At 32.4% G+C, this 19260-nt stretch overlaps 1 protein-coding gene across 3 annotated transcripts in view; it reads right to left on the minus strand.

The window, feature by feature from the left end:
• Window positions 1-19260, minus strand: part of LOXHD1 (lipoxygenase homology PLAT domains 1) — a 2432812-nt gene that overhangs the window by 976332 nt on the left and 1437220 nt on the right. For all 3 annotated transcript variants that reach the window (XM_044082024.1, XM_044082018.1, XM_044082011.1), the window contains one exon: window positions 6845-6999. In XM_044082024.1, coding sequence (XP_043937959.1) covers window positions 6845-6999 — 155 coding nt within the window. The remainder of the gene's footprint in view (window positions 1-6844; window positions 7000-19260) is intronic.

Genomic DNA, 19260 nt, shown 5'->3' on the forward strand with positions numbered 1-19260 from the left:
ATGCAGTTGTTTTCTCCAGAGTTATCAGAGTGCAGGCTTGTTTAGCTAGAACACGTTGAATGAATAAACCAGGAAGGGCTGGTCATCGGGGGGGGGGTTGTTAGTGTCATGGAGCCTTCACTCACTCAATGTAGGTGGCAGATAGGCTGCATCTCACTCACTCCCTTGCAGTATAGGGGCCAGATAGCCCTGGATGGCAGATAGGCTACATCTCACTCACTCTCGACCTATAGAGCAAATAGGTTTTAACTTACACATTTACAGCCTAGGTGGCTCACATATCCTCACAAGACTGTGTTATATATAATAACTTCCTTACTTCTTAACCCATGCATGCCTTAATTCTTTTCAAACTCCTCTTTCCAGCTGACATATTACCTTAATACTAAAATACTTACTTATTTCTGGATGATTATTTCCCTTATTTACATACACCTCAGTTGTGCAGCCCCCTTGTTTTCCTATCTATACCATTCCTAAAGGCACATAACTCTTTCACTCTCATCATCTGCGACTATGAACATCTTCTTAAGATCATTGTTTTTCTTTATCTCTCATTATACTCATACTAACTAATGCCTGTAGATTAAAAACAACTTGCCTGCAGACTTCTCAACAAAAGGCAATATTTCCTCACCATCTTCATTTAATATTTGTATACAAATATCCTCCAATGTTCACTATTACACTACATTGCTCATACATGTAGTGAGAAGGCAGTTTGTAATGGAAACCATATTTTTTTGGCTTACAGTATTCATTTGTGATATTAAACAAAAACTTGCTATCAAAACTTTAATCCCTTGTCCATAAGCTCATTAAATTAGAGGGTATAAAGTCTGATCCACAACCCACAACATGTAAACGATCCTCATATTAAACACCAATACTTGATCTACAAACAAAATCTTCAAAATTGCCTACCTTGGCACATATAGCATGAACAAGTGGGCCACATTAGAAACGTGGATCACTTTAGAGAAATAAAACACACATTATGGCCATTACTAAGACCTGTCTGAAAGACAACATTTGCCCCTCAGGATTCTATCAATCTATCTGCAAAATTTTCTATGATACTAGACGTCAACATAGAATAGATGGCGGGATCATGCACTTAGTCAAGCAAAACGCATCACTAGACACTGCTGACTGTCTACTAAGGCTAAAAAAAGAAATGAAACAAACAGCAAATCGGGCTGTAAGGCACATAACTCTTGGGAAACATCCCTACCTCACTATTGCCATAATTTATATTGCCCCCTACGTCCCCAAAAATGTCATCATCTTACATGATTTCACTTTCAATATGACTGGACCTGAATCAAAACAACTTAGTAAAATTCTACAAAGCAGTTTAATCTAAAGCAATCGGTAAATTACTCAATCAATTCTAATTTACATAAGAGATCATTTAACTCTGGACCACATTACTAATACTGAATATCTTAAGTAACCACTGTCCTATAGTTTTCTCATGGTCATTTAAAACAATTAAGTCTTTACCTCAAATAGTCAAAGTTCATTCCTGTCCTGAACAGAAATAAGCCACTGCTGATTCTCACCTTAGTGCCATACATTGGTCTTTGTTGTATCACTATGAAAACTGGATATCTGCTCTATTGTTCTTCACCTGAACCCCTTCTATAATTTAAGACTCTTTCTCTCTCTCTTCCACAAAACTCATAAATGACTTGGGGATCAGTTATAATCACGGCAGACAAATGACATCAGGAATTTCATAAAATAGATAGACAATGCCTAGGCAGCTTTGAAAAAAAACTTCCTGCTGCTTATCTGCACCAAATTTACCTAACCCTGAGAAAGCAAACCAGAATAGCAACCAACTCAGCTAAATCCTTCTGTTTAAGACAGAACAGATTGCTGCCACTAGCAATCCTGACACTTCTGGAGGGAATTAAAGAGACTAAAAGGAAACCTTTCAGATGTCTTCTACTCCACTAGCTCAGTCTTAGGCAACTCCAAAAAACAACCTTGCAGGGATTACTAATCTTTTCTCATTCTGACAACTCAATCCATTACCAGTACTTTTCCTACCACAGCTGCTACCTATCTGGGGTGAACAGATAATAGTTCATAATTATGGCTTACCCAATTGTAGAATACGCTACAACCTTTGACCTCACTGAGATCATTGTAAAGGAAACAAAAATCTTACTAAAAAACTTGAAATTCTCTTCTTCAAAATTCGGTATTGTCCATCCAATATACTTCAGAAGAACAGCTGACAGAATTATTAAGCCACTAGCATATGTTCACAACCGTTCCCTTACTACAGGAACAGTACCACAAGCTTTAAAATATTCCATTATAATCCTCTCCTATGTACACAGAAACAGGACTTTTCAACCCCGGACAATTCAACTCCGGACTGTTTGCCCCCGGATGGTTCGACTCCAATGCATTTTTATACAATTTCATGTATAAATTTATATGAATTTTATATGTGATTTTTCTAGTGGACAGTTCGACCCCAGACTGTTTGACCCCAAATATATTCTAGTAAGTACTTTATCATTACGTTATTATCTAATCAATTACTCAGTAATAACACTGTTAATTTTTCATCGTAAATATATATATTTTTTACTTTAATATTTTTATTTAATTTAATTATTATATTGGTTAGTATAAATATAACACATAAACTTTTAACATATAATAACTAGTGTTATGTTTTAACATATTCTGACTAGTGTTACTTTATAACATACTTTATAACATATTTTTATAATAAATTAAACACTTTTTTTATTTTATATTATGCTGATATTTTAATCAATCTATTATGTATTATAAATAGATTTTTTAAAATTAAATGAAATCGGTATGACGATGGGTTGGATATTCTAAGAAAGATTTTGCACACACACACACACACACACACACACATATATATATATATATATATATATATATATATATATATATATATATATATATATATGGGTCCATATTAGATGATCGACAAAGCAAAACATCGACACTGACTTGTTCGACTGCAAATGAACGAAACGTCATATAAACAAAATGTCAAATGGATGACTTTTATATCCCCGACAAAGTAACGCCTCAGAACAAGGAGTCATTGTAAACGTAAATATTTCTTTACATATATAACAGGTCAATGAAAGTGTACATAACCCTGCATATTCAATACATATCACAGTCTCCAGTGAACCCTTGACGAAATAAACTAAAGTACTACAAATGAAAAACACGTGAATTCTTTCAGTTAAATACTCACGTGGCTTACAGCAATGTGTGCTCTGCACCGAAGATACCATGGCCAACGCTCAAAACAGCAGTCCTGGAGAAATAGGCTGTATCTATCATAGCGTAAAATCCCAGAAGATGAAGCCAATACTAGTTATTGACAACTACTTGTACTACCTAGAGCGTACAAGAGAAAATAGGCGATATTGGGCGTGTAAACTTAAAATTTCAGACCGTTGTAAAGGTAGAGCTGACGGAGCTAACAGCAGTTTAACTTTACGTATTAATTTAAATGTGCAATTTGTAGACCATATCGTAACACTTTTGAAATTATTAACACTAGTTTCTCTTTCTTTACACTCACACGTACTATGATTATGATACTACGTTCTAGTTTGAGATGTAACTCAACACTTCTTGTTTTCTTTGTCGAACAACTGAAAGTCGTCCATTTGACATTTTGTTTATATGACGTTTCGTTCATTTGCAGTCGAACAAGTCAGTGTCGATGTTTTGCTTTGTCGATCATCTAATATGAACCCATATATATATATATATATATATATATATATATATATATATATGGGATCTGTACTGATCCCCAAATGACAACATCACCGAATCACTATCGGCCGGGCATACTTACACAAAAGTGCTTTTCACAGAAGAGGCACTTTTGCATAAGTATGCCTGTTGCAGAGGTTGTACTATGGTGCGGATAAGGGAAAATTCCCTTTTCCCCACTATAGTGCAATCTCAGCATGAGGATATTGAAGTGGGGGGGTGTGGGGGTGCAGTGTGGCTTGCCCCCTGCAAAAACGTTAATTTAATGTTTATTTGGTGAAAGCGCTTTCGCTAAACTGTGTTCTGTGATAGTGATTCGGACTGTTGAACTTTTGTTTAACAGTCCTAGATCCCTAGGAAGGGTAAGAATATAAAGGATCTTCTTTGGAGTGGACATAGCGTGCATGTACACAACCGTTTGGGCTCTCAAAAATGTGGAACATGTAACTGGTGTTACAAAATCAAAGTTGATGATTCATTTACTATTAATAATTTTGAATATTGTATTAAAGGTAGATACAACTGTTTTTCAAAGGCAGTAGTATATGTGGCTATATATGACCTATGTCCAGTATTTTACATAGGTAAAACAGGAAGGAAATCTAGCCACAGAATCTATGAACATGTATATGCTTTCAAAAGGAATAACCTGGCAAGACACATTCATGCTAATGTTGACCATGATTTTAGGTTCATAGCCATAGACCATGTGGACATCGATGATAAGAGACCATGGGGTGTGTATTCAGAATTAAAAGAACTTAAATGGCAGATTTTATTGCATGCTGACAAGTGACCAGGTATTAATTAAATAACTTCTATTACACCAGTATTAAAACTTAAAGCCCTTGAAAGAAATAAAATAGTTGAAGAGGTAGCATGACAAATAAAAAAATATAAAATATAGAAACTTTTTATATTGTAGGGACATATTTTAATAAGATTTATTGTAGGACATCAGTCTTTTATGTATGCATTCAAAGGTACCATTAATTTATTATTCATTATTTATTATAACTTTTTAGCATTATTTATTTATAATTACTCACATCATGCATTTATTTATTGTTTAAATGTTTGAACATTTCAGGGTATTAAAGAAATTGAGGGGTTAATTCTTTTTGTGATGTTATCCATGACTTCACCCAATCAGAATGTGTTGTGTATTATTTAAATGTTGGTTTGACTTTAATTATTTGTCTGATGAAGTTTATACTTGTTAAATGAAAGCACTCACATATACGTTCCTTGTTATTTTTATAATAAACCAAAAGTTTTCATATTTGTCGTACTTCTGTGTTTCCTGGCTTGGTGAGGCCCTTGAACTGCCTGTTAGTAGATTTTCATTCATGCAATGCTAACCTGTTAAAAAGACTGAAATAGCTCCTGGTGACTAAAAGTTTAACCTTCTTATTAAGTCTGCTTCTATTAAAGCAGGGATACTGTCCAACTTTGAGAAGGGAACTATCATTCAGAGATCAATTATATTCCTTAAAAATTAGCCAAGAGGATATCCTTTCTATAGCTCATACCCTTATTTAAAACAGCTACTGGAAAATGGACCTTTTCCAGATTGCGCCTTGTTATCTGGAATAAACTCCTCTCTGAGACCAAGTCTCAAAATGCTGTTCTATTGTTTAAAAAGACTGGCAGACCATTTCTACAAAGAAGCCATGTACAAATGCTTTACAGACAGCACTTAAGAACTTTAGCAACTTAATGTTCGATACACCCTCTTGTACTAAACTAGCCATATAATTTCTACTGGTTTATCTCTACTGGTTTATGTATTTGTTTACTTTTTGTACAGATTGTATGCATTGTTTAGAATTTACACTTTTAGTACTATGATTACTTTAGTGTTAGCAATGTGCAGATAACCATGAGCATTTTTTTTAAATTTCTAATGTATTCCCATACATGGATTTTTTTCTGTTATGTAATTTCCAATAGATCCTTTAATGTTAGCAGTGTACAAATATTCATGAAGTTTTATATTTGATTATTTCATCTACAGTGTATTTCCATGCATGGGTTTCGTTTTTCAATCATGTATTTAAAATTCTATTTTCTTGCTTTTGAGCCCAGTTTGTGGCTGAAAAGGGTCAACAGACTAGACTAGTTACACTGTAAATAAATAAATACATTAACAGGTAAACAGGCAAACAAACAAACAAACAAACAAACAAACCCTTACCTGAGTTTTCATTTTATGAAACTTAACTGCTATATTGTCACTTTATACTATTCTGAATTTCTGTTGTGCTAGCATTCTGATTTTTTAAAGCTTATTCAGCTGATGTTCACATTCGTTGTGACAGTAGTGAATTACATTATTAGAATATGCAAAGCTGCACTCACTAATACAAAGTTTGAAAGAATAATCCAAATGCCTTATTTATGGGCAGATGACACTTGGCTGTTGCCAACTTATTTCTTGTTACTTTAGATGTTTAGATTTCATTTGGAAACATATTAGTAATGTAACTGGGTCTGGTCTTGTTCCGAGACCACACCACTCTCTCTGTCCTTCATTAAAAGCTTTTTCATTAGAAATAAATTGACACATTCAGCTTGTACTTTAAATTTCAATAAAGGACTACCTGTTTATTAACTAGGGCTCAGAGGCAATGTAGTTCCACTTTTGAAGTCTTATATATATAGCATCATTATAATTCATTGACATTTGTAGAGAGTGTGTGTGCATGTGTGTTGGGCATTTGGAAAAATGACTAATTTTATGATATCAATTAATATCAATGTCTACAATTATCACACTGCCTGATGTGTATAAAGAAAGCTTCAGCTAGAGAAAATTATGGTTGTTCTAACATTCTAGTGTGTGTTGTTAAAAATTAGTTTGTTTGGTAATTATGTTGCACTCAGTAAATAAACCCATATATGTGGATACTAAAGTTAATAAACAGTCTCATGCCATTTAACAATATGAGTAAAACCAAAATAATCATAATTGTGTGTCAAGTCTCATTTTCTAACACCTGTTGATACGTATACAATACTAGGATATTAAAGTGCTACTCACCCTTCTGCTCTAAACCTAATGTTGCTTGAGATTCATCTACATCATCATCATCATCGTCTTTCCGAAGAAATGCTTCATCTACTGGCACCAGTTCCCTGGCTATTTGGCCATCATCCTCATCAACAGCTAACCAACGCTTGCAAGGGAAGAAATACCTGAACAAAAAACAAATAGTGGATATGTTTGTATAATGTATGGCAAGTATTACATCAAGACATTCAAAATAAGTGAAAGAAAGCAGATGGCATAAATGCTCCATTTTTATAAGGGAATATACTAGTCCAGCAATATTTTGCAGTTACTGAATCAACAAAGCATGTGTTGCTAGCTAGCAGTTGCAGTGTTCTCTACTCATTTCTGTGAGGGCAGTCCCTATTTATTTGTCTTGGTAAGTTACTTTTACAGACCATCCTACAGCAATGTTGATGACGCTAATAGCAGTATCAGCATTTTAACACATTAAAACATTTCTAATTGCACAGGACAGAGCAGAGGGTGTGCTGGTGTGATATTTTTTTTCCAGTGACAGTCACTGTATCAGCAGTATTGTAGAAACCTTGGTCCCCAGCAGTCTTACTTTGCGTTCTTTATGAATGATTCTCATCAACAGGATTATACAAAATGCCAAGACTATGGTATAGTATGTCCATCATATGCTCAACCCAGTTTATAATGATAGCAAAAACAACATCAGTTAAACTACTTATGCATAAAGGATAACTTACCTTTATTTATTAATTTTTTAATATTTGTTCACCAGGTAAGTGGGCTGGTCTACTGACTGTTTTCAGTAACGGCCTGACTCAAAGAGCAGAAAATAAAATAGAATCCTAATAATCAGCAATACTGTATACAGAATGTGTAAATGTTACAATTCAATTCATGCAGACAGGGTAAGATTACTAGGGTCCATTGACAGTGCATTATGAGAAGAACAGAGTAAGAACAAAATAAGAAAAATACAAAAAAATACAAGCCAAGATATGCGTAAAATACAGTATACTCATATACCCATAACACATAACAAATTACTCCTATATACATATGAATTACACATGTACTAAATGCCACATTATTAGGTCGAGCAAAGTTTCTTAAATGTATTTTATTATGTATGATGCAAGATGGTAAATTACCTAACCATTGTTATGGTAGCAGCTGTAGGTAGATTCTATAAAGAGATGCTCTTTAAATGCATCTTTAAAGCTTTTAATGGTTTCTAGCTTTTTAATGTAAGTAGGGGTCTATATTACATTGACGAACATTTAAATGTTCGAATCTCTAAAGGTTGACCTTTAGAGATCGAACAGTTAAGTGTTCGAAAATGTAATAAAACAAAGGAAAAAAAAAAAGGTAACTGAAAGGGTTTTAGCAGGGGGGGGCAAGCCACCCTGCACCTCCACATCCCCCTACTTAAATACACCAACTCTGAGATCGCACTTCAGTGCACGGCAGAGCGGAAATGGGAAATTTCTCATTCCCTACACTGTAGCTCGATCTTGGAGTTGGTATATTTAAGTAGCGGGGGTGTGGGGTGCATGGAGGCTTGTCTTCCTACTTACAGCCTTTAGTTTTTTTTGTTTTACTTTTATTTTATTTTTTTTAATTTTTAAAGATATTCGAACACTTAACTGTTCGATCTCTAAAGGTCGACCTTTAGAGATTTGAACATTTATGCGTTCGTTTATCTAATATAGACCCTGTGGGTAGGTAGGTAGTTTTACCTCCTACACAAATGTATTCATATGTATTGTTTATATGTGTAATGAATTATTTACTATTAATCTGAGTGTTCCTTTTCCATTGCGATAGCTAATCAATTTTAGGATTACTTTTTACTCAAAATGGGGAACCTGCTATAAGTAGGCACTATTCCTGGCACTGGCACTGTCCATGAAGTTAGCGCTTAAGTTAATACCTCAGCCATATCATTTTTCAAGGGATGAGTCTTACCAAACACATCACCTGGGTCTATGTGAAGATGTTCAGAAACCTTGTCTAACTTTGTTAGCTTTCTTCATTTGCTGTTTGCATAGAGCAAGTTTGTTATTTCTATAGAGTGTCTTTCTGTGAGTTCATATTTTAGCATGCTTTCACCTTCTTCCTTGACATGTTTCCTAAAATACAGATGACTAAACATCTTGTGTCATAGCATCACAATTTTTCCAGTGGGCCACAAGGTATATTCACTGGTGTTATAATATACAGTGTGAAATCAAGTTTCAGAGTTAAGGTTACTAAGGAACCTTAAAGCCATTAGACACAGTTTGTATTTTTAAGCCATGTAATTGTTTAGCTGTTTCTTAAATTAATTCAGATGTATAACTTGTATAAAGGAATTTTTCTTATTCATAGCTTTTTTAGACACTGGATCATAAAACTCATACATTTTTTCTTGCTGATGTTAATATGTAATTTATGTAGCTTATTACCAGGCTTTGTGTTTGCTCTTTGCACTCTGAGGATCAAAATATACTGATTCAAACAATACTGATTCAAACACAACACAAAAGCGAAAACAAGTCCCTACAAGTTACCTATAAAACAATTAAAGATAGCAGATTGATTTTAAAGATCTTTAATAGTTCATTTTCTTTCATCAGTTTTGGTTTTGGAATGCAATACCCCTTGACAGATGACAAAAAGGCTGTGTTGTACAAAATATACTGATTCAAACAATATTTATTCAAACACAAAGCAAAAGCGGAAACAAGTCCCTACAAGTTACCTATAAAACAATTAAAGATAGCAGATTGATTTTAAAGATCTTTAATAGTTCATTTTCTTTCATCAGTTTTGGTTTTGGAATGCAATACCCCTTGACAGATGACAAAAAGGCTGTGTTGTACACAATAATCTTGCTAAATATCCATAAGGAGTCAGTATCTGGGATGCCCTACTAGCAATTCTGTCATAGTAAGGTGTATGTAGAAATCATTTATCACTATATATGCTTTGATTAAAATTGAGATCTTTATTTATAACTGGCCATATTTTCCTACTAATATTCTACTTTTCTGTCCATTGTACATGTGCTGCCACAATTTATTTTCAAACTCTACCATAATGAACTTGTTTACACAGAAACTGATGTGATTTCTGTTTTATTTGCAACTTATTTCTAACAGTTTCTAACACTGAAAACACATGGTGCATCTGGTAGTGACTTGTATGAATTCAAAAAGAAGAAATGATTATTAGGTGAGAAACCAGCAGTACGATACTTTTCATTATACAGGAACAGAATGATTAACTTAGCTTGACACTGCTATGATGAAATCATCAGCTGATAACTAATATGCTAAAGTACCAAATAAAATTAAATTTCAAAAAGCAAAAGGAAAGTACATTGTGTTATCCAGTGTAATATACTAGAAATTGAAAAAGGTTTATGTTACTGGTTAAACTACTAGAAAAATTAAAATCCTCTAGAGAAGGACAGAGGGAAGCATATGTAGTCTGGGACATCTTAAAAAGAACGCAGAGAAACTGGGACCATTTCTAGGGTGTTGTCCAATGAAGGTAATTCTGAACTATGACTTTATTTATTGGTGATCTGACCAGACATACAGTCTTAAACTTGACAACATATTTAATTATTTAAACATATTTAATTTAAGTATCTGCAGCTTTACAGACAATACAAAAATGCTGAATAAAAGTGACCACAGACTGGATCTCCACAGTTGATCACTTGCTATAGACAACTCCGTGGTGGTTCTTCTTGCTAGTTCATGTCATTCTTTCTTAGCATGCAGGTGGCTAACTACACAATTCCCTATTATGTTGACTGTTTTTGCTTCGGTAGACACTCAGTAATGGCAGAATATAGGATAAACTCAATGATTTCCTGTCAGTTGCAGGGAGAATCAGTATTTGTAAACAAGAGCATAACCTCACAAATGATGCATTTAACCCCCAAATTTGAACTGTTAAATCCCAATCCTCCTAGATAAGATTTATTAGCACTTCACAGCTACTTATAGCACAAATTTTATGCCCTCATCTGAGCTGACAGGTATCTTAACATTTTAGCCAAATCCCCCATTAATCATAACAGCATCTGTTGGAAGACCTTATCCATCAATAAACTGGCTGTCCTATACCACAGACAGTTGGGATGTTTAATGCCTTCCTGACATTTTAAATACCGAATTCCTTGTACAGCAAATTAACCATCCTACTAAGTGTCCAGAAACCCATGAAGTTCTCCTCACAATTATGTTGCATTCTTGCACACCTCTATCTGTATCATCTTTCCTCATTAATCAGACCATAAATCCATGATCTCTTCCTTTAAAAGTGGTGGCACTGCCTCTGAAAATACCTACGCATTTAGGGACTTCTCTAAACCAAGCCTTTTTCAATGACTTCATCTATCCATATATCCATCCACAACTCCTTTTTCCCATTTTTTTTCACATGGAGTCAATGTGTCACTTCAACAGTGACAATTACCTACAGACAATTTTCACACTGCCAGGTGACTAGCCCTACCACTGTTGTTTTTCCATACCGCACACACACAAACACACACACACACACACACACACACACACACACACACACACACACACACACACACACACATACATCCAAGGCCATTTTTACTGTGTACAATCCACCTACTGCATGTGTTTGGAATGTGGGAGGAAACTGGAGCACCCAGAAAAACCCAAGTAAACACAGGGATGACATACAGACTCTTCATAGAATGCACATCAGCCAACAATTGAACCAGAGAACCTCTTGCTGGGAGGTGGAAATGCAAATTATGCTGTAATCCTTCTCCAATGGACCCCATGCTAAAGCTGCCATTTATGTCTCTGAGTTGTATGGATAAGGCCTCCATTATCTACAGCAGATATAAAAAGAAATTTAAAAATAACCCCCCTACAGTGGAATACCCCCATAAATAAACTAAATAACGAGAGTAGTAAACTAATTAATGCTTAAAAAGTTTTCACTGGTCTCATTCTACCCCTTTAAAACAAACTTAAACATGCTAGCATAGAGCCCAAGGGTACCCTTAGGAACATCAAAGCTGAATAGAAACATAAATTAGTCACTGCAATCTAAAACTAACCTTTCTTCAACTATGTCAGGAAGCTAATAATTAACCAATGGTCAAAGCTAGAACACAATACACAGCCCTTTCTCAATCAAAGGAAATAGTGGTCATTTCCCAATGGACACCACACACTGACTCATCATCTTTTAGCTTAAGTAGTCTAAAATGTACGGTTCCTGGCATTTCAGTCATATCTTGTGAAGAGAAGGATACAATCTGTTAATGTGAACATTTAAGTAGGAGTTTACTGTGTAGCAGTGCAGTGTTTGCTCCACATGGAATTGAAATAACTAAGGATAAGCACATTATCTCCTTTTGCAAGTGGTGTGTTACGTTCACTGCTGTGGTAGTCCCATTAGGATTTGTTGGTGTAGGAATCATAAAAAAGTCATTAACTTGAGGTATGAGTCAACCAACTATTTACAGAGTATCCAGTAAGGGTCATGGTGTGTTGTCTTAGGACAGACTCCTTAAAATGACCAAGTCAGTTTCCTAATTACTAAAAGCACAACACCTTCTCCTGTCCTATGTTCTGGCCTTTTAGCTTTGGAAATTATAATAGAGTATATTTTATAATATAATAGTATATTAATAGGATGTTAGATGAAATTGTCTTTTAATCTAAATTCTGTAATTCCAACCAGTTCAGGTTTCTGAACAAATAATCAGACTTTTATAACACTGAACTTATCCTGAAATGCTACCAACATTAAAACACTTCAATGGTATAATTTTGCTTTCTTCCAAAACTTTAACAATATAGCCAGGGCAAACAGTAACAAGTTAGTAATCTTAGCAGTTCTAAATTTACAGAAATAAACCTTAAGTGTTAAACATATGCAAAATGTGTTTATTTTGCACATAAATGGAAGTTTCCACTTTATCTTGTGTAAATGTACATATGAATTGTCGTTAGAAGACTTAACACAAAGACATTGGAACAATGATGTGATGCAATACCTTTTATAGACCCAATATAGATTTTGTAATTACTCAAGCTTTCAAGCTGGCATAAGCTGTTTGTAAGGAATATTAACTTACCGATGATAGATACAATGCTTAAATATCCACTTGTGTCTACAAAGGGAAGTGCATTATTTCCAGTTGGCTAAAAAAAAGAAAATAAACTTGAAAAATGCAAGTGTGGTTAAAAATGTACAGCTTGGATGTTTCAAATAACTAAACCTCAAAGACATACTTTGTGTGTGCGCGTGTTTGTGTGTGTGTGTGTGTGTGTGTGTGTGTGTGTGTGTGTGTGTGTGTGTGTGTGTGTGTCAGAGAGAGAGAAAGAGGGAGAGAGAAAAAAACCTGTAAAAGACCAGATCATGCTCTGCTATAAAAATCAGTTTGGCGTGATACATTAGAGTCAGTGTTCATTTAATAGAGAAGATAATGCTCAGAGAAACTTCTCTGACATTTAATTATTCAATAAATCACAATATGAATTATGCATGGGCTGATTAGCTAAATCCATAGTAGAAAAACAAGAAGTTATTTCTAAACTAGTCTGTCTAAAATAAGAAATCTATGTGAGAAAAGTGTTCTGGTTAAAATGAAATACGGATTAGGAATAATATCTAGTTCACAGTGATGAGAAAGGCAGAGACTTCCAAAAGAATAAGCTACAGGCTTAGAATGGATGGATGTTGTGTGCAGCTAATGCACTACATAGGCTGTGGTTTAGCTAACTGAAATAAAGGCAGAAAGAGAGGAACAGAAAGAGAAAAGAAAATTGTTACTTCAGTCTGCTGTTTTGACAGATATCTGTGATGAATATCAGTGCTGTACAAAGTTTTGTTATACTATTCAAACTGTCTGAACATTAATGCCTTACTGACTGTTAAGTTTATGGTTACTACTGTTCAGACTACAATATTTCCTTATGTGAAAATAACTGCATTCTTGTCATGAATAAAATACAGGTGTTAAAACACAGACCCAATAATCTTAAAAGTTACTGTTAACATTTTGAGACAGCCAGCAGTTTGGATTCTGGGCAAATTCACCCAAAATCATGCGTTATCAGAAAATAAAGTTTGTTGCTTTTTAGTTCACCTTATTTGTGTCCACTGTTAGTCACAGCTGGAAGAGCTGAGTGATAAAGAGAACCTGGAATACTTCTTTAGTACAGTTAAGAGGTTCAGTGAATGATATATTTCAGAATACTTCACTAGCAGAGTTAGATGGCAAAGGAAATAACTGATTTCAGAATTTCTCTAGTACAGTTAAGTGGCATAGAGAATGGATGAGCTCAGAATTCTTAACTAGCAAATCTAAGTGGCACGGAAGATGGCTCATCATAAATACTTCAGCAGTAGAGTTAAATGTCCTGAGAATCATTTCAGTATTCATTCAATAGTAGTAGAGTTAGAGTTAACAAAATAAAATCTCTAATACTAAAATAAAAGTAGGGGGGAGAGGCAGAATGACTAAGCTCAGAATTTTTTAAAACTTTTTACTGCATTTTAAATCACCATGAAATAAATTACAATATAAAACAATCAATTAACAACAAATAGAACTACATACAAAGTCCACAACAAGCATTTTCATTAAACAAAACCATTAAAACATTTGTAATAAATCTCTAGGTTTTTGCCAAGATAAAAGTTTGTGGGTGGTATTTGAAGTTCTACTATAAATAGTTTGCAATTTTTTGTTACTGAAACTTTTTGGTAGTTATATTTACTTTTCCAATTCACTGTGATGACTTTCCTGGCTATGGCTAGAATAGACCAAAGAAGAGGCACTTGAGTTTTAGATATACAACCCAGAGTTGGAACACTGAATAAAATTAAAGAGTTTGTAATAATATAATTGTCTGACTATAATGCTTTGGCAAAGTTTCTAAATTCTATCCAATTTGAAATAATCATTTGGCACTCTACAATCATATGCACCCAATTTGCTTCCAGATACTCATCAAATCTCCAACATTTTAAATGTTTTTTCTTAAAAATTAGAACTATTCCAAATAAATATTTTCCAATAAAGTGATGAGGTGGAGTTGCTTAAACATTTCAAATATAATTTTTATTAGCTTTTGAAAAAGTTTCATTATTAATTTTTGTTGAATAGTCCTACAAAGATATATCAAAACCCACAAATTCAGTTCTTAAAGTCTTATAAATTATTGATAGATATGATTTATTCTTAATCACATCATTATTAATTTTAAAGAAAAAAATCTAAAACTTTTGGTATAGGTTTAGTATTCATATTAAGTAAAATTTTTATATTATTATTAATAAATTCCCTAAAATGTGTATATTTAACCAATTACTTTTGTTTATATTATATCTAGACAACAGCTGATGAAGCTGTACATACTTTATTTCCATCTAAAAATTTAAACTAATATTTTAAATAATTTTCTTCAAGATCAATTATTTTACTTATAATAAAATAATCCAAATGTCCATTTGTATAAGCTCTAGGAAAATCAGAAATAATTGTTGTATTTACACAATATTCTTTTAAGACCCAATATATTTTATTGATGCTTGAAGGTAAATCTAGATTTAATTCAGGAATACTATTTGCAATTAAAATTGTTTCATGTAATGGTTTCCAGTATGAACTATAGGAAGAATTTAACCAAAGACTAATTATTATTAAAATAGCAGATGTTGCATATAATTCAATATTAGGAACACCAATCCCAATTTCTTCCCAACTTTTTTTTTTTTTTTTAAACAAGTTTATTGTTTTTAACATACAAGAGAAATATCATAACAATTTTATACAAGTAATTAAAATAGATATGATTATAACATTCAACAAAATAACCAAAGTATTTACAAAGACATCCACTACAATCAGATCAATTAATTAAACTAAAATACCATGGTATTGAAATTAAGATTTTTTTAACAAGTTTTGTAAATTATCCCATACAATATAATAAGATGTTTTTCTAGTAGTTCTTGATTTTATTGTCATCAATTCCATATGGCACACTATAGTCATAACATTTTTAAATTCATTGAACGAAGGAGGTGTATCTGAAATCCAATTTCTGGTTATTATTTTTCTAGCCACTGCTAGAATAGACCATAACAAGGGAAGCTTAAACTTTTTTAACACTTTGAGGTACAGGTGTGTTGAATAATATAAGAGATTTAGAAATAATGAAATTATCTGTAAAAAGAGCCTGCAAAAATTCATTAATTGACTTCCAATATTCTTTCAATTTTATACAGTCATAAAACATATGAGCCCAGTCAGCATTAATTTCTACATTACATCTTTTACATAGATTATCTTTATTATTTATTTTATTCATCATCAAAGGTGTATAAAAGGATCTATGCAAAAATTTCCATGTAAAAAGTCTCCAGACAATGGAAGACGTAGTTTTATAGGCTGATTCCAATATATATTGTTTATCTTGTTGATTTGGTGGGTCACCATTAATGGAAGTGAAATAATTCCAGTAGGTATCTACACTGTAAAAAGTTTCTTGTTTGATAATTTTATGTATGAATGAAAGCTTACCTTTATCAGAAACTTTATGTTGTAAATTTAATATCAAGTAATCAATCAGCGTTGGGATAGATTCTTTAACTGTTATAGACATTAGATCAATTTTGTCAATGAGATGTTGTCTAAAGGTCTGAACTTCTAACCAGCAAGTTTCTCTTAGATCAAATTCTTGTTTTAAGAAATCTAGATTTTTAACTTTATTATCAGATAACAACTGATACCAGTACTTTAGATCATTATCTGTAGCTAAATGAGTTCCTTCAGAAGTGGATGACAAAAGCATACCTCGAGTATACATTATAGGGAATATAATAAAATTCCATTCCTTATATTTAGGATGCATGAATATAAAATTACGATAACTAATAATAATGTTTAATGGGTAACTAACTATATATTTAGGTGTAATAGGTGAAGTACAAAATTCTTTAAGTAACCATAGCATGGAGTTATTTACAATCATATTTTTATGTGTTAAGGAGATTTTCATGAAGTGAATACTAATTAGCTCCCAGTAATATTTCCATTTTGCAACATATGACTGATCTATTAACAAAGTAATAACTTTTACAATAGAAGAGATAGTATATAAATTAAAGTCTGGAAAAGAAATACCCCCTTGAGACCAGCTATTAGTATGTTTCTTTAATGCAATCCTAGGTCTATTAGGTGCCCATATGAAGTTTAACATTAGTGCATTTAATTTTTTGATAATTATTTTTGTAGGTGGGAGTATTATTGATTGTATTAAGTATAATATATTGGGGAATATTATCATTTTAATAATTATAAGTCTCTCTTCCATAGTAAAAAACATATTATTCCAGATATTGAAAAGAATTTGTATATTAAGAAGACAGGTATTATAATTATTATGTATAATAGATTTAATATCTTTAGTTAATATTATACCTAGATAAGTTATCTGACCTGAATTGGGTACATATTTAGTAAAATCACTAATAAGAACATTTTTTCGTGTATATATAGGTAGCATTTTAGTTTTTTCTTCATTGAATATTAAACCAGAAATACTTTTAAAATTCATCATTTTATCAAAAAGAGACTGCATAGAAGAATTAGATCCTGCTGATGTAATTAGAACATCATCTGCAAAGAGTTGAATTTTAGATGTTGTATTTTCATCTATTTCAAATCCCTCTATGTCAGTACTGTTTCTGATCAAATTAGCCCAAGGCTCCATTATTAAAGTGAATAATAGTGGAGAGAGTGGACACCCTTGTTTTGTACCTTTAAAAATGGGTATTTTTTGTGAGACATATGTTCCTATCTTAATATAAGCCAATGCTCCTTTGTATAGATGCTCAATTAGATTTACAAATACATCTGAGAAGTTTGTGCACTTCAGTAAAGTAAACACGTAGTCCCAACTTACTGAATCAAATGCTGAACTTATATCAAGACTAATAAGTGTTAAATCTTTCTTTTTCCTATTTGCAAAGTCAATTAATGTTAGAGTTCTCCTTATATTATCAAAAGTATTTCTATTTACAATGAAGCCTGTCTGATCTATATCTATAATGCCAGGGATGATTGTCTTCAATCTATCAGCAAAAATACTCATAAACATTTTATAATCAACATTAAGTAATGAGATGGGTCGATATGAAGTACATCTAGTTGGGTCTTTATTAGGTTTTAAAATTGGTGAAATAAATGTGTATTGCCAAGATGGGGGGGTTATTAGCTCATTTTGGGCCAAAATAAAAACCTTATGTATTAATGAGTATGTACTATTAGAAAGAATTTTATATATCTCTGGTATAATACCATCATTACCTGGTGCTTTGTTTCATTTAAGCTTGTTTATTTGTGTAACAACCTCTGTATATGAAATATTTTTATCCAATAGTTTAATCTGTTGTTTATTAAGTTTTTTATTCATGTTTGTAGTTATAAATTCCTTTATTTTATCTTTAGGTTCCATGTTAATGTTATTATGATTAATTTTGTGAAAGTGATTTCTAAATTCATCTAGTATTTCTGGTAAACTAGAAACATTCTTCTTTTTCCTTAGAGAGAAAATTTCTTTGATATGATTTTGCTTATTCAACCTTTTTGTTTTATTTTTAAGTCTATGTAAGTATTTGGGGCTTATTGAGTAAGACAAATACTTGTATTTCTCTAAAGTTATTTTAACTTTATGAGTTAAAATTTCTTTGTATTTCTCATTTAGTTTGTTTATTTCTTCAATGACTTTCTTATCCATAATATTTTCTTTATTATTATGTTTATAAGAGTCTAATTTACTTTGAATATCTAACAATTCCTTATCCCAAGATTTCCTTTTATTATTATACCATCTGATACTTTGTCCATATAGATATGATTTTAAAGCATCCCAAACATAAACAATGGAGACTTCAGGAGTATTATTTATGTCTAGAAAATGTTGTACTTCTGAAAGTATATATTCTTTATAGTCTTTTAGTTGAGTTAAGTATGCTGGTATCCTTTTGATCTGAACATTGTGTGTATTTTTTATCATAAACTCAAAAACAATTGAATTATGATCAGATATAGGACATGAAATGATTTTAGAGTTAATTAATTCTGTTACCATCTGGTCAGAAATAAAGACTCTATCTATTTTTGAATAAGTTTTGTATCTGTTAGAAAAAAAAGGTGTATGGTAATGATTTTGAGTCTATCTGATTATTAATATCATTTAAATGATAAGAATTAACAAAATCCTTTAAATGTTTTGCATTAGATGTAATTTTCCTTTTTCCTATAGTAGTAGTATCATTTTCATGTAGTATACAATTAAAGTCACCAGCTAAAATAATATCTCCTATAGAGAATGATATGATCTTATCAAGATGGTATTTCACTGTAT

The sequence above is a fragment of the Protopterus annectens genome, chromosome 1.part1 (assembly GCF_019279795.1).
Source record: "Protopterus annectens isolate FY-2018-M chromosome 1.part1, PAN1.0, whole genome shotgun sequence".
NCBI classification, from domain to species: Eukaryota; Metazoa; Chordata; order Ceratodontiformes; family Protopteridae; genus Protopterus; species Protopterus annectens.